This window comes from Archocentrus centrarchus, chromosome 14 (assembly GCF_007364275.1).
Source record: "Archocentrus centrarchus isolate MPI-CPG fArcCen1 chromosome 14, fArcCen1, whole genome shotgun sequence".
In the NCBI taxonomy this organism is placed as follows: domain Eukaryota; kingdom Metazoa; phylum Chordata; class Actinopteri; order Cichliformes; family Cichlidae; genus Archocentrus; species Archocentrus centrarchus.
Window position 1 is genome coordinate 24,572,064 of NC_044359.1, and position 17,472 is coordinate 24,589,535.

The 17,472-nt window shown below is 41.8% G+C and overlaps 1 protein-coding gene across 1 annotated transcript in view; it reads right to left on the reverse strand.

Moving 5' to 3' along the window:
- The window catches only part of frem2a (FRAS1 related extracellular matrix 2a), a 73,935-nt gene that overhangs the window by 19,946 nt on the left and 36,517 nt on the right, over positions 1-17,472 (reverse strand). Inside the window, exons 4-6 of the mRNA XM_030746369.1 lie at positions 9,695-9,925; positions 4,541-4,666; positions 3,202-3,453 (exon numbers count right to left, since the gene is read on the reverse strand). Coding sequence (XP_030602229.1) covers positions 3,202-3,453; positions 4,541-4,666; positions 9,695-9,925 — 609 coding nt within the window. The remainder of the gene's footprint in view (positions 1-3,201; positions 3,454-4,540; positions 4,667-9,694; positions 9,926-17,472) is intronic.

Below are 17,472 nucleotides of genomic sequence, written 5' to 3' on the forward strand. Positions count from 1 at the left end.
CTTTGATGAAGAATCTGTAATTGGTATGACACTTGGGAAAGGGGCTTTTCATGAGATCAAGGAATGATTAAGAAGGTAGATCATATCTTAATATAACACACAAAACCTCTGTCTTTTTGTGTGGCATTTTGCCTTTATTGATAGGATACGGGAAAGAGTTAACAGGAAAATCTGGGAAAGACACACAGGGAATGGTCTGGCTCAGATTTGAAGCCATGCCCCTGAAGCAGCCCTCAGCATCACCTAAGCCTCCAGGTATGTTATAGTGACACCTCTGTCGGTTTTTGTTGGTTTTTTTGTTTCTTCGTTCACAAACCCCTCCTGGAACATCAGAAGATGAACAACCAAACTTGGCACACAGGTTTTCTTTGGACATTGGCTCATTTTTCACTCATTTTTCTGCTCAGTCCCAGAGGATTGTTGTTTTTTTTTGTTTTGTTTTTTTGTTAACACTGACCTATGAAACATTCAAGCATAAAAAGGCACCTGTTATGCTTACACAAAATACCAATTTTAAATTGTATATTTAGGCACTTTGTTACTAGCAGCCTGTCACAAAAACATATTTGTTTTAACAAAGTGAACTGACTTTGCATATGTTGGCATGGTGTGCATTATGTCCTTAAAAAATGTGAGGAAACCGTACGAGAGGAGTGCAAAAGAAGTGGCAGGACTAAAAAACTTTCTACAGCAGACGAACAGTATCTGAAAATCATGTCCTTAAGAAAAAGGAGGCAATCCAGCAGGACCTGAAAAATGAATCTGGACCTTCAGTTGATCCATCTACTGAAGCCTCAGTAGAAAAGGTCTGTGTGGAAGGGTGGCCTATGCTGATAACAGCTCAAACAAAATCTCTCCCATTCTTCTGAAATGCAAAGTAACCCAACTGTTTTCCTCCAGATGGCGTACAAAATAGACAGAAGTATACTGCTGCTTTGGTGTGACCAACACTCAGGCTGCCCTAATACTGAAATGAAGGACTGGGTTTCCAAGAGATACTCAGAGCTAATCTACAATTCTACAAACTCAGCTGTGGCCATATGCACCCATCCGAAAAGTCTGCGTGTCCTCTTTCTTTGGCAGGGTACAAGGAGATGACAACACTCACTTTGAGTCAAAATGTGCAACCATGCAGAGCGCAACACTCAGGGTGACAGGTACTGTAGAGTTTAATCTGATAAAGCACTAAATCAAGCAGATATCCCTGGGACTTTCGTTTTTTGTGTGTGCGCGCATGTGTGTGTGAAAGATTGGGGGGGGGGGGGGGGGGGGGGGGTTGTATAGTGGAGAAATAGATGGAAGGAGAGCAGCCAGGTGAACTTGACTCTGACCTGAGGGAAGGAAAAATGGGGCTAGAGAGAGCACTAGCAGTCACACTTAAGTGTTTTTTAAGTGCTTTTCTCACCATTTACTTTACCTTACTTTACTTAGACACAAACATGCATGCACATGCAAGGAACCACGTGCACAGGCAAACGCATGCTGCGTAACTCTTGTTTTCACCATTATCCCGGGCAATTTGAGGTTGCACTAAAGAAAATGAGGCAGCAGTGTGACTGCCTGGGTGCAGGTATTAGAGCACTGTCAGACAGCGTATTATCCTCTGGGAGGCTAAAAATGACACATAATCTCTCACTGGAGTTGGGCTCTCACAAACACATTTCCATTCCTTTGAACTCAGCACCAAGTCTGAAGTCTTCTGACAATTTACTAACAATCAGACAGTGTGTCATGCTTCTTGTTAACTAGCCCCCAGATGCCTCCACGCACATATGCACAGTCAATTTGGCACAATTGTTTGTATCCCTAAATGAGTTCTCAGTTGTAAGTCGTCATTGTTTTATTTATCCCAGGCTGCAGTTTGGCAGTAGCATGATGAGGCCTCCCTGACACAAACAGTTCGCGAGAAAATGAAAGAGCCACTAAAAAAAAAGCAAAATAGTAAAACGTCTGTAAAATAAGACTTCATTTTTCTAATCTTAAACTTTTTAATCTTAAACTGAAAATGCATCCTTGCACACAAACTACAGAAAATGGTAAGGATGTATACTCAGCTCGGTTATAATGTAGGTCACTTAGAGAGTCATATAATTTTTTTATTTACCTTCTTCGTTCGTCCTAAAACATTGGCTCTTACTCTGCTGCTTTAAATGTGACAGTCTGTATGTGTCCTGACAAATGCGTGTGTAAACTAAAAGCATGTACACTGAGAACTATGTCGTGTATAAAGGCAGTAAAGACTTCCCTGAGACTATCTTTATGGCCTTGATCATGTAAAGTCAAACGCCTTGTTACATCACTGGCATTCGACCCAAATTCATTACGGCCATTATGGCCTTATCTCGAGAACAGATACAAAAAAATTATGACTTTTACTGACTTTTACTTTTTAATCTATATGGTGGCATTTAGCAAAAAAATCCAGAGCAGAGGCATCAATCTGTCTCTGTGAAGTCTCTAAAGTAAATCACTGCAGAATAGTGAGATGGTGGAGAAGGCATACAGATTGCAATAGGTATTTCCCAGCAGGCATGTCAGTCCCCAGATAAATCATCTACACATTTCTCTTGCTTTCAGAATATTTAATCTGCTTTGGTCCATATGATGCTGTAACTGGATGAAAGCAGACAAGGGACACGTGTGATAATGTAGTCCCACTGGACTCGTGCTTGGTTCTCGACTGTAATTAAAAATTGTCAGAATAACAGTGTGACAGGAGTTTGATTCCATCTGTCTGCTGCGAGTTCATGGTCTCTGTCAAGACTCTAATCCTGCATGCCTCAACACCCGATGAGTCTGCGGAACAAGCTTAATTAAGAGAAATTCTGTGATATAAGAGCTCTGAAGACAATTCAAAACAACACAATTTCTAGCGCTCGCCTGAATGGGTGCACAGAAGCACATGTGGTTTAACATTAATGTCAAGCAGAAATAAATCAAATCTTCTCAATCTCTGGACCGAGACAAGAACCTTTTGCAAAGATCACTGCAGTCGCTGTGATTCAGGTTACGGTACATCACATTTGACAGGGGAATGGTTTAACCACAAATCGATTTTGAAGCTTTCTCTATGAAGCTGTTATAACTTGTAGAAAAGATCACTTGAAATATAAAATGAGAGGCTTTTCAGAGGGCAAAGGCACAACGCTATTATTAGGATCACAGGTATAAAGATACAGACATGTCATTAGCATGCATTACCATCATCCATATCTTCCAAGATGTTAATTCTGGTAGTGGGGTAGTGCATTCCTAGACGTCCTCCCATGGGCAGTGACAGAGTAACATTGAAACTCTCTTCCCCCTCGTACAGGGAGTCGTCTATGATCACCACGCGGCACAGCTTCTCCCTCTCACCCTTGGCGAAGCGAAGGAGGCTGCTGCGCTCCTCTGGACGGGAGATGTAATCAGAGAAAGAGAGGACAGTGGTGGGAGTGGTCCCTGAGGCCGAACCTTTAGAGAGACCAACAATGAGAGAGGTGATTAAAGGGCACGCACACACAAAAGAAGGTTGAAAATACATCATGGGAAGTTACTGTAGTTGTAAATTCCATCAGAAAGCTTGTGTCCTCTGTATACAGAGGATGTGTTATCTTAGGGATACTGAGTTATTTTATAAAATGGCTTGCATTAAGAATAAATGTGCCAATAAATGTCTCAGTAATTACAGAAGTACTCTAAAAACAACACGAAGAGGTTACATCAGTGTTTCATCTGCTACAAATCAGTAAAAAGATGACTTTTTTCCATATAAATTTGATAACATTCAGATTGACAGTAAAGTTAAACTCTGACTTTTATGTAATTACAGGTCCATTTATTCTGTCAGTGTACGGTTTCTGCATGTTGGGAAGCAGCACAGAGGTAAAGTTCCTCCAGGCTTTGTTAAAATTTGTTAGAAATCTGTAACTTTTCACACGCTGTCAGCTTCATTACCCGTGAAAAGCAATTAATAGTATGGCTGAATTATTAAAAAGGGAGTAGGCTGTTGTGAAGCATTTAAGGAATCAAGAATTCTCGCAAAACTTAACAGCTAAGTGTGATCCTGCTGCGCTTAGGCGGCTACATGTGATTTGTGAAAATGCAAATGTCGTGTGAACAGCTCCGTTTCCAGAGAGCTAACTTGACTTTAAACAGATTTAACGGGTCCTGTCAAACGGCATGGGTGGTGACAACAGCTGTACCCGACACTCCACCTACACATGGATATATCGACGTTAAATTACAACAAAGCAAACAGTCTATTTGAAGGCATAGCCTGTTATTCAGATGCAAACATCACAGGACTGAAACATGCTTCACTTTCCAGGTTTTTACAGTTATGTGAGTTATTCGTTTTTGAAGTACGGGAATTGATTATATAGGTGAATATAACATATGTAGTCAAAAATCAGACTAAAAAAAAAAATATATATATATATATCAGCTTTTTATACCATTAACCATGTGATGTGATCACTCTGTCCACAAATACGGCAGGATGGCAGGGTATACTGGGGAGTAAATGGGTTAGATGAGGTGAAAAAAGGCTAGCCTGTACCCTGCTGTGTGTAGCAGACCACCATGAGCTCCTCGCTGATGTCCCCACTGCGGTGCACCGGGATGAAAAGCTCTCCAACATCTTCCTCTACTGAGTGGATCTGTTCAGGGAAGAATACAGTCGACTCTGTTTGCAGGGGGAAAAGAGAAAACGGGAGAGTGAAACAGAGTGAGAGTCAGGGGGGAAAAAAGAAAAGGGTAATGATATGTATAACAATCTGCAAAAATCCACAGAACATTAGGCCATCAAGGACTAATACAGGCTTTTGTTCTAGCTCTGCATTAGTGAGCTGCAGCTGACATTTTCCTTTATTAGCATTATTTTTTTTCTATTGAAGTGGTGGTCCTGCAGTGTGCTTATTCATATTCGAGTATAACTCTCCATCAGTCTTTCGCTTTGGTGTAACCAGATGAGCTCTTCAAAGAGACCACTTTGGAAGTTTTTCTTACTGCCTCACGTGTTGCGGACAGTTATCCATGCAGGACTCTGAATTCATACCAGAGAGTCAATCAGCTGGGAGTTTCAACCAACTACTGCTCCTGACTCGGAGGGGTCAATCATCTCTCTCATTTTTTTCCTTTTCTCTCATCCTCCCCTTCTCTCCATCTCTGACTGGAGTTTCTGATTGAGGGAGAAATTTTGAGCCAGTGAAAGCATCATCTATCAAAGCACAGAACTTACTGGCATTAGAGAAACAATAAATTTTGGAGGCTATTTTCCACAGACGCACTGGGACCAATAAAAATACTAACAGAGTGGACGAAGTTTCATCTTGTCCCAGTTCTTCACGTGACTTCGCTTCCAGCACTCTCTGAAAGAATCGTCGATTGAAGGATGGGAATCGAAAAACACTGCACGATTGCTTCAATTAAAATGGTAAGTACTGGAGCGTGAAACAGATTTATATCTGACTCAATGCCCAGTGTAAAGAGAGATCAGCACCTGAGATGATGTTTGGGATGAAGTCATCAACATAAGACAATCTTATACACAGCGGGGGGTTGGTGTGTGCGTGGGTCGAACATTTCTTTTCTCTTATGATAACTTGCTAAATTGTTCCCTCCATTCTGTCGCTGCCCACAATCTGTCACTCCCCAGGGACTCATACCGGGAGACTGGGGTCCACCGCTTACCTATTCCACACACACAACTAACGCTGCAACCTGATTTTCCACGCATGTGCTGTACACAGTCTCCTCACAGTTCTTTCTCATATAAGCTCACCCTCCGCTTTTTTATTGCCTCTAAATCCACCTAAGGTTTAGAAAAGCAAATTTTCAGCCAAGTGGGTCAAGTTCACCTCCTGGAGGAAAACCAGCAGTCATTTTTAAATCATTCATGGGGATTGGAATATAAACACATGCTTTCACGCAGGGTGTTAAAATAACAAATGCTTGCACCTGGTTTTGTGATTGTCTTATCAAAAATATAAAAACTGCTTTTTGTTTTCTTGTGATGTGGATTTTATTCCTATGCCTAGAACTTCTCCATTATTGATAATTTCATAAATATTCTATGGGTGCTGGGATATTTTCCTTGTTGCTACTGTCTGACTGTGTTGTGATAAATGTGCATTTTCCTCATTACCAGCCTGTAATGCCGGATATGTCCAAAATTAGACTGGATATGTATAACAAATGAGCCTCTAAATACCTAAAGTTACTGGCACGATATAAGCAAAACGCAACCCAGTGTCAGAAGATGCAGCTCCTTGCTTGAAAGCTCTACATTATGAGTAGAGTCAGTTGTCCATGTGATAACGGACAAAAACACAAGAGAGTTCTTGTTTGTTTAGCAGAATGACCCCAGCGCAAATGCCTTAAAAGATATACTGTGTTCTTGCTGAGTAGAACGAAATAAAAGATATCGCCACCTGTAGCAAGATGCTGCTGCTTAGAGCATGCAGTTAAACAGGAGGCTTTCCCCTTCATCTTTAGTTACCATTGTGTATGGATTATATATAAAGAAGAAAGCTATAAGGCTTTGGAGGAGGAAATCTTAGCGACTGCATGGGTAAAGCTCAGGCAAAAAAAATAGAGACACGCTCACATGTCGGCAGTAAGTATGCATTCTTACAACTAAAGCAAACATAAAACACTCGAGAAAAACTCTGAGCATCGTCACAGACAAGTGCAATCTGGTGGAGCAAACTCCACTTGTTTCTCCCTCCTTAATTTTGGAACACTTTCCCTTAAAGTTTAACGATCCTCTCTCCTCCTCTAAAGCTGATATTAGCCAAGATGACATGTTCTCCAGGGATGGACTCTCCAGGATAACCAGAAGACCAGACAAAGCCCGTTTTCATCATTAGAGAAAGAAGCTGGAGTACAGCTAACACCACAGGCATAGCTAAGGTTTCACCGACCCATTAGAGTACAGAATGGCACATCTCTGTCACATTAGACAGTCCCCTGAGAAGACAGAAAACAAACCAGCCCCTGCCCTTCGCACACTTCATAATTAACCCACAGGGGAGGATAGATTGAGGAGGGAAAATGTGGCAGGGGGAGTGATACTGGGAAACAAAGAACGAAAAAGACAAATGAGAGAGGGATGAGAGCAACTGCTGTATGTCACTATAATGGAAGCTTTGGCGTTTCCATCTTTGGTGCTCAGCTGTAATTACTTAAAAGTTGTCCTGAGGAGGGGGGGTAATGCATGCAAAAACTGAAAGTAAAAGCAGCAGAAGAGTAAATCTCGTCTTGATGGAGCAGAGCAGTCAGTTTGTCGCACCACTCAATATTCCATTAACATTTCAATTTGCAGGAAAAGACACAAAGAACTACGAGAGCGAAAATGGCAGATTATAACCTATTTAAGAAAGAAAATGAAAGACATTTATGTGTGTGTGCGTGTGTGTCAGGGTGTGATTATTCTTCTTTTTTTTGCCTTATTGGATTTTAAGAAGTACAGATTGTGCTCAGTATTTCCACTGGGTATAAAAAACACTACACCATTAAGAGACGAGTATTATCCCTATAGTAATTTTTCACTAGCTATCATGTCAAAATTGTATTTCTACTCCTTTCCTGGGGGCACATCTGACAAGGCCTTATATTAGAAAATACTTATATTGACAGTTCTCGATTCTGCGTGTCAGGCATATGTATTTTTCAGTGTTTTGTAATGAAATGCTTGAGTGGCAGCCGAGAACTTGTGCGGCAGGCTTTATGCATCACAAAAGCTTCAGTGACTCTTTAGCTGTGTTTTTCAGTCCAGGTTAACAAAGAAATTAGTTCCACTTTTGATTGATTTCATCAGCTTGTATTTTTAATGCGCCGCACCATGCACAGTGGTAATTGGATTTTAATTTGAAATACTGGTTATGTTCTTCAGAATAAAATAACATTTTGGTTAACTAATAATATTATAATGTTGTCTCAGTTCTTTGTTCCATGACAGAAACTGACAATTTTCCAGCTTAATGTACAGTCAAGTAAATAAATCAGTTCCAGCTTTTATGGTCTGTTGAGCCAACAAAGGACACAAATCATATTCTGCCACTAGCAGGAGAGCAAATTAGATTATTTAAACTAGAATTAAATGATTGTAGCTGTATACTTCTGTGAAACATACATCCTCGTCTGTCCTGTATAATAAAGATGGGTGACAGCTTCTAGAGAACACTTGAGCGGCTTGACCCTTGCAGTGAGGGTGGATGGTGGCTTCATTATGCTGCTGTGGCCATTTTGCCTGTGGTTTGAGAGCTAATTCATACAGTTTTTTTTTTTTTTTTTTTTGTCTTTACAGTGCTTTGCACATGTCTTGCACCACCCCTCATTTCTGAAGAATGCCTTCTTGACAGCCCTCCTTTTGTTGAGACCATTTCTGATGAGGCTTCAGCGAACAGTAGATGGATCAACATAAGGTCCAGATGCATCTTTCGGGTCCTGCTGGATTGTCTCCTTAAGGACTTTCAGACACTGTTCGGCTGTTGCAAGTAGTTTTTTTTAGGCCTGACACGTCTTCTTTTGCCCTCCAGTTTCTTCAGATTTTTTTAAGGACACATTGCACACCCTGCAGAGATACGCCAAGCTTTCAGCTAACAGCTCTTTAGGAATCACCTTGTTGGTGCAAAAATAAAATTTTTAGGCTGCTAATAATTAAAGTGCCTTGGTTCTTTGCTAAACTGTCAGTTATGTATTGGCACAACAGTGGTTCATCCTTTGAGTTAGGTGCCTTTTGTGATTCATAGGCCAATATTAAGTGTCTTAACAAACAAATCTGAATCATAAAAGGCACCTAACTTTGACCTTTGAGATGTAAATCACTTAAGTTTGTTATATTACAGTATCGATTTTTCAGATCTGGTCAAAAATACATTCATACTCCAACGGTTGTATTAGAGAGCAACTTGGGGTTCAGTATCTTGCCCAAGGATACTTTGGCATGTAGACTGGAGCAGCCGGAGATCGGGCTGTCAACCTTCTGATTAGTAGGTGACCTCCTCTACCTCCTAAACACCCCATGGATCCGCTGGATTGACAAACCAAAAGATCTAATGCCTTTAGATATAGTAATTGGAAGAATAATAGAAGCAGCAAAAATTTACTCAATAAAAACATATCCTGTCACTCATTCATAATTTGTTCTGTTTGATTTCACTGTCATGAGGTCGCTAACATAGAGTAACTCTGGCCATCGTGATGATTTTGTCTTTGGTAAAGTCATTCAGGTTCACCTGCCTACTTCTCTCACATCGAACACACTGTATCTAGTATAGTCAAGGTATAATCCATGTGCTCTTCCTATGACATACAGTCATTTTCCACCTGTATCATCACTGAGTGGTTAATGTTTTGACTCATCTGTACACGGCACACTGCGTACTAGTTCATTAGAATTCACAAGAATTGAATTAAGAATTAAGGTTGCAAGTATTAAAGGGGGGGGGTTGTTGTAACATCCTGGAACACTAGCAAGGATAATATATGTATAATATTACATCATAATTCATTAGGTGATTCTATAATGTATCTGCAAATTATCAAGTCGCTAAAGCGCTCAGAAAAATGGAGTGATGAGAGCTTTAACTGCCTCACTTACGTAAATGTATTTAACCACTCACCACTGCTGATAATTGCCACATAAAGTAACCGTGTGTGTGTGTGTGTGTTGAATACAGGATAAAAGGTGCACATGAGAAGGACTGACCATCACTGGGATCCAAGATCTCAACTGTTGCTGTGACAGGGAACTCCATCACTCCCATCACCGGCTCTGATAATAAAATTTGAAAGGTCTCTGCCTGCTCGTACTTCCCATCAGTCAGAATCCGAACACGCCACGTGGCTCTGGTCTGTCCTGGGTTGAACTGAATTTGCCGTTGGGACCTACTCTTGAAATCCTCGTCCTTCTTTGCAGTGCCATCCTGGGTGCCAATCCCTGAGAGGTACATGCATGGGCATGAAAAAGAAGGAAAAGACAAGAACAGCAAACCAGACGAGTTAAAAAAAAAAATAACAAAGGAGTGGAGACAAAGAAAATGACAATGAAAGGGTGACAGGCAGGAGAGAGAAACAGATGACAAACAGATTAGATATTCACACCCTTTAATGTTGTTCGGAGAGGTGAGAAGAAGAGTGCTTTGCTTCTATTTTTTTTCCACTGATTACTACAGTGCCTCAAAGTGTGAAATGAATTTGTGACTGAAAGATTTAAATAAGCATATTTTAGCTTACTGAGATGGATTAGCTACCATAGTTGTTAGGAAAGCATACATGATGGAGCGCATGTTTGCGTGTGTGTGTGTGTCACATTCCTTTCTCCGCAAATGTCGCTCACTTCGTCTATAACATGTCTTTCCCGTGAATCCACTTTACAGCAATACATCAAGCATTCATGCTCGCTGATACACTTTATCAGATGAGGAAAGCTTAGTGGTACCAGTGAGGCTTCACATTAAACAAAAAGGAATCCAGGTGGCAAAAGCCATAAAAATGTATTACATTTGGAAATGCTGTTTAGATTTCTTCCTCTATATTCATAGTACCTCATGAGAACAAGGTGTGCAGAGCCAGGCTGATGCATGTGTCTGTACATAAAAGGATTTGTTTTCGTTTTCAGACCCCCACCCCCCAAAAAAAAGGAGACAAATGTATGCAGAGGCAAGTATTGTATGCAAAATCTAAGCTGAAAATAAACACACATGCCGGAATGAAGTTACACACTCACAGTCACTACTGTGCCTGTTAGGACCGTCGATGATTATAGTTATTTGCCAAAGCTCTAATATTGTTATACATGATAATTTTGTATGTTTCTATTTTTTTTTTTTTGTGAGTCCAGCAAATGTTCTTTTTGGCCAAAGTGTTTTGCTTTGGAGAATTTTCAACAATAACTAAATCAAGTGAAGCACACTGATGGTTAACCTCGCCGGCCGTAGTCGGTACAACATCCTGCATTTCACTGCATTTTTGTCAACAACCCAACAAGTATCACTCGATCTATACATTTCCCCTTCTTTTTGGGGGTTTTTTTTTGTTTGTTTTTCTCAACAGGAAAAGCCAAAGATGCTTCTATTGCTCAGTGCAGCTAAACTATCACAACATAGGAAATCAATTTGCTCTGGGGGTGTTGAAAGCCTTTCTGTAAAATCTAAGACATGCCTAACGGAAGTGCAGTCAGGAGGCGTTTTGGATCCCCTTTTCTTACTTGCAGTCCCATCATCTTAAGCCAGGTATGTGTCTTGCGAGAGCTGGCTGATACAAGCTGGAACTGAAATGCATATCTATCGCTAATTAACAGCATTGTTAAACAGGCTGTCAAAACTGGTTCCATTTGTCATCAGGCAACATCAAGCTTAAAATCAAGCCCTGTTTGAATTTCATCATTTTAATAGGTTATGCCACAAATCCCAGGGAATTTATCCATTAGGCTTTAAATGATCTCCTATCAAGTACATATCCTCCACTTCTTTAAAGCTCAGTGGAAATCCCGTCACCTTTTAGAGTCTTAAACTAGACTTGAAATGCATGATGCCAGGCATGATAGTTCTTATAATGAGTACTCATAGTCATTGTTATATTATTTCATAATTACTAGCTGCGATAGATTGCTTGGCAAGTCTTTTCACCTTGTGAGTCTTGTCTAGCTATCTGTGTGTGTGTGTGTGTGTGTGTGTGTGTGTGTGTGTGTGTGTGTGTGTGTGTGTGTGTGTGTGTGTGTGTGTGTGTGTGTGTGTGTGTCTGTGCGTGTGTGCGCGCGTGTGTTATTGTGGCAAAATGTGGTCCTCGAGACATCAACTGTAGCAGGAACGACTACAAAGACAGTCTGAGTACTGTGACAAGTGCTTTTGTCTGGCAGTCACAAGGTGGGCAGCGTTACTCAAAACAACAGCATCAAAACGTAACGTTCGACATTCAGTCACAAAACTCTGCAGGTGCCTGGAGGTTTGGATCGAAATAAAGGCCGAGTTTATGGATGAGTGTGTTCTGAGGACTCGCTGAACACTCGCAGGGTTAGAACATCAACATGTTGATGGCCGTCCCTCCTGGTGTTCTGCCATCGCAAGATGGTCACTATTATTCATCATTATGCAGAACTTATGGGTCAGACCATATTTTGACATGATGACACACACACACACACACACACACACAAGTGTGTTTTGCTATCTTTGTGGGGAATTTCCATTGACTTCCATTCATTTCTACAGCCTAAACCTTACCTTTACCCTTTTCCTAACCCTAACCATCACATACCTAACCCTAACCCTAACCTAAACTCAATTCATACCTTAGCCCTAACTCTGACCCCTGACCCAAAAACAGGGTTTCCCCTTGTGGGGACAAGGTTCCAGTCCCCACAAGGAGCAATTGGTCCCCACAACGTAGTATATGTCAGGAAAATTGTCCCCACAAGGTATTATAAACATACGCACACACACACACACACACACACACACACACACACACACACACACACACACACACACACACACACACACACACACACACACAGAAACACAAAGTGGAAACAATACCGTCGCAGTTGGTAATAAATGCAGTCACGACAGTCTTTGCATTATTAAAAGGAAGAGCAGGACTGCATTCAGTTTTGCAGGTACTTTTATGTGCTGTTTAATATTCTGCAGCCAAGCAGCTAATTAGCTATCAAACTTTCAAAATGAAGCTAGTTAATGTTTATTTGCTTGTTGTTCAGAATCTGTGGGTCTTGTGTTATGTAGCAGGCTGCTTATTTTCTCACTTTGACTGTTTGTGTTGCATATAGCAGAAAGCTGATAAAGGTATTCTGTCAAGAGAAATTGAAAAATATTGGAAGAGTCATTAAACCAAAAAGTACAAGTTTCTCCCTCCTGATTTCTGCTTGTTTTTTCAAATGGGATTACAGTTAATACAATGGAAATATACAAAGGATAAAACAATGAATTGAACCAACCCTTAATGTGTAGAATTATTTTCCAGTAGTTTGTAGTTGAGTTATATTTATATTTGGCAGAATGGCTCTGTTCTGACTTCCTCACATTTCCATGTACATACATGGGAAGCCTGAGGCAGATCAGGGGAAGTCTGAAACAGCACAAAAACAAGTGGAGGTGGGTTGTAAAGTGGCTTGTTGGGGAAGCAGCAGGTGCAGGCCAGCTGAAGCAACATAAATAGTGTGAGATTTGTAAACTAGGCACATGGAAGGATATCAGCTGATGTTTGTCAAGACTTAGGTGACACTGTCAAAAGCCTTTACTCCGTATTAGTCAATCAAACTGGGGATTAGTTTCAAGATGAGGAAATCTTGATTGATCCATGCAGAGAAAGGCATTCTGAAAACTAAACTGCTTGGACACAATTCTTTCATTCATACTCTGCAATATTCATCCTGCAAAAAGCTGTACAATATATCAGTAGTATATTTTTCAAACACCAACATAGTTTCTAAAATGGTTAAAAAACACATTCAAAACAACAACCTCCCTGCAGTAACCATATTGAAATACACATAAAATCTTAGCGGACTATTTATGATAAAATGAAACCGTATTCATTTCAAACACAGCTGCCAGCAATTTCAGCAGAAAGTCAAACTAGGGGTCTTGAGTTTTAGTCTAAGTACGTCAGAAATATGAGGTCACTCTGGAATGATTAAAAAAAACCACATGTATCAAGGAAGGCATGGAAGGTGGGAAAAGAAAAGTGGCAGGGTGAGAGAGGTGCTGATGAGAATTTGTTACCAAACGCTGAGGGAGAACTAGAGCCCTCAAGCCCTCACACTCCTGTGCAGTATGAGTGATTAGACCGTACACTGTGTTGACATTTCTTGTAATGTTGTTGCACATGTTGAATTTCAGGAATTTGTTATAGATAGATAGATAGATAGATAGATAGATAGATAGATAGATAGATAGATAGATAGATAGATAGATAGATAGATAGATAGATAGATAGATAGATAGATGGTTGTTTGTTTTGCTCTGTGTGTTATGAGTATGTATTCTTTCTGAGAGTGTTGTTGAGTATTACATTCTAAGGAGCTAATTTTTTTGGAGGCCAAGACACATGCCAGCTATATAGACTACATCACATCACTGAATCAGCATTGATTCATGTGTGTTAGAAACTTAAAAATAAATCTGTAAAGCTCTTAAAGGTCTGTAGATGATTCAGAATGGCAAACTCACCCTGGGCAGCTTCTCTGTCAAGAATGAAGCACGTGTATCTGTTCAGAGCACAGAACAAATGATGATGAAGGGAAGATGGTCAGTGCTGCTGTCTGATATGGAAATACTGTATCAGGACTTGTTGTCATTTGCATTAAGAGAACTTGAAACTATGCATCTGAATAGGCATCATTTAATGTAACAAATGACTGTAACTTTAAAGAAGTGAAGTAAAGTTTCCTCATAGCTGAATACTTCTATCTTATTCTTCTATCCGGATGGTCTCTTGATCCACATCGCATAAAACATGCATGCACCACGGTGTGCCTATTGGAGAGAGGAAGTGCTGTCCTTAAAAGGGAGGAGTCTCATTGCACACCCTCGATGGACTCCATGGAGGGAAGAGACACACAATTCCTGAGGTTGCACTGGGGTTTCTTCTCAGCAGGAGGATATATACCCTCTCGAGTGTTTTTGATCTCCATCGCACTGTTGCTTAGAGCTGCAGCTCCCTGTGTTTGTATCTCCACAACAAATACAAACTCACAGATACAAAGAGAGGTTCACAAACACAAACAAATATTCTTTTTCTAGCTGCAAACTTTCCTTGCACTTACTCCGTGTTGTAGTTTCTTTCGTTTCTGAGTAACCTCAGTGTGGCTCATTGTAAAATATACAATTCAGCCAAAAAAAAAAAGAAAAAGAAGAAGCATGATTGCACGTTCATTACACGGTAAGGCTCATTTCACACTGAGGAAGCAGAGGTGGAGATTTGTAGAAAAAAAGATGAAGGGGTCCAACAGATTCTTTTCTCTCCTGCTGAAATGCAATTATCTCTTCATCCCTTCTGCTTGGCAACAAAAATGAGGTTGGAATACATCCCACAGGAGATAATATATCTTAACCTGGCAAAAGTACACCTCGTTAACAATGCATCTCTCAGGGCAAGGACAGACCAGAAAAGGACAGTGCAGAAATTAAAAAAAAGGGTCTTCAAAGAGTGAGCGTTGACTTATGCAATAAGTAAAAAAAAAAGAAGAATGAGAATTCAATTCCATCTTGTGTCCCTATGGGGTTCCTCATATTACTCATACAGCAAAGAAGACAGGAAGAGAGAAGGAAATGGAAAAAGGAAAGGAAAGGAGAGGCAAAGAAAAGAAATGAAAAGGGAAGGGAAGGAAAGGAAAGATGTACAGGAAATGAGTAAGGTTACATGAAGGGAACTGTGCAAGAAGGTGCAAAAACAAAGAAAAAAGACAGAGCTGAACCAGCAGATATGCACGACAATGGGTAACAGTCAAATAAAGAATACAAAAGAAGAGAAAGGCAGAGGAAGAATAAACAGCCAATGAGCACACCATTGAAGTGAGATGGAGGAAAAAGACAGATGTAAGACATATAGGAATTTCCACCCAATAAGCTGTCCAAACTTTGGAGCGAGACAAAGGGGAAAGGCCGATACAAGATGCATAAGGGAACTTATAGAAAAGAAACAGCTGACGTCAAACACCCAAGGCTAGACTATTAGTCAGTAAGGAAGCAGGAAAAGGAGAGATTGTGCCTTTGATGAGTAAAAGGAGGTTGGGAGCAAAAGGACCTCTCCACCCTAAGATGAGGTGAGGAGAGATTAGGGATAAAAGGGAAAGAAGGTGAGACGAGCTAAGTGGGCTGACAAATCATCGGGACGGGTTCTTTGGCAGAAGGAAAACAGTGACAGAGCTTAATTAGCAGGACTTAGGCTGAATGTTTATATGTTGGTTGAGACTGGAATTTTATTGCTTTTGCAAGAGATGAGAAAGCAAGGTGTAAGCTTGAAAAGTAAAAGGAGAGGATAGGAGGCTAGAAATCAGTCTAATCCGCACGGTCTTGTCCAGTCCTGTTCTGCCTGAGCTGTGCTTTGCGGGAGCATCTTTGAACCCTGATCTTATCTCTGTGTTCCTCCTTCACTGATCCTCTCTACCTGAATGTCCTGTTGTGATGGACCATGTGTAACAACTCTCCTCTACTGTTGCCTGGCACCACACCAGCTTTCATCAGCTAACCCCTGCAACAGCAGCATCAAGCTTCTGGCAACATCATCAGGCAGCTTTCTCTCTGCCTTTCAGTCCTTGACACACTCCCTGCCAAACATAATGCAATCTATCCATCTATGGGCACATACACTATTTACTTTTAATGCTCACTCAAAAGACCCTTATGAGTGAAAAAACAAGGGAACAGTTTACCCTGCCCGGGATAGGGTTACCGGGGCCCCACCCTGGAGCCAGGCCTGGGGAGGGAGCTCGAGGGAGAGCGTCTGGTGGCCAGGCATTAGCCCGTGGTGCTTGGCCGGGCGCAGCCCGAAGAGGTTACATGGGCCCGCCCTCCTGCAGGCCCACCACCCGCAGGAGGTGTCGTAGGGGTCGGGTGCAATGTGTGTCGGGCGGTGGCCGAGGGCGGAGGCCCTGGCGGACCGATCCCCGGCTATCGAAACTGGCTGTTGGGACATGGAATGTCACCTCTCTGGTGGGGAAGGAGCCTGAGCTAGTGCGTGAGGTTGAGAGATACCAGCTAGACATAGTTGGGCTCACCTCAACGCATGGCCTGGGCTCTGGAACCAGTCTCCTGGAGAAGGGCTGGACTCTGTTCCAGTCTGGAGTTGCCCTCGGTGAGAGGCGGCGAGCTGGGGTGGGTATTCTTGTATCCCCCCGGCTTGCTGCCTGTACGTCGGAGTTTTCACCGGTGGACGAGAGGGTAGTTTCCCTGCGCCTTCGGGCTGGGGAACGGGTCCTGACTGTTGTTTGCGCTTATGCGCCGAATGACAGTTCAGGGTACCCACCCTTTTTGGAGTTGCTGGGTGGGGTGCTGGAGAGTGCTCCATCTGGTGACTCCATAGTCTTGCTGGGAGACTTCAACGCTCACGTGGGCAATGACAGTGAGACCTGGAGGGGCGTGATTGGGAGGAACGGCCTGCCCGATCTGAACCCGAATGGTGTTTTGTTATTGGACTTCTGTGCAAACCACAGTTTGTCCATAACAAACACCGTGTTCGAACACAAGGATGTCCATAAGTGCACATGGCACCAGGACACCCTAGGTCGCAGGTCGATGATCGATTTTGTAATCGTATCATCAGATCTGCGGCCGTATGTTCTGGACACTCGGGTGAAGAGAGGAGCTGAGCTGTCAACTGATCACCACCTGGTGGTGAGTTGGATCAGGTGGCGGGGGAAGATGCTGGACAGACCTGGCACACCTAAACGTATTGTGAGGGTGCGCTGGGAACGCCTGGCAGAAGCCCCAGTCCGGGAGATCTTCAACTCCCACCTCCGGCAGAACT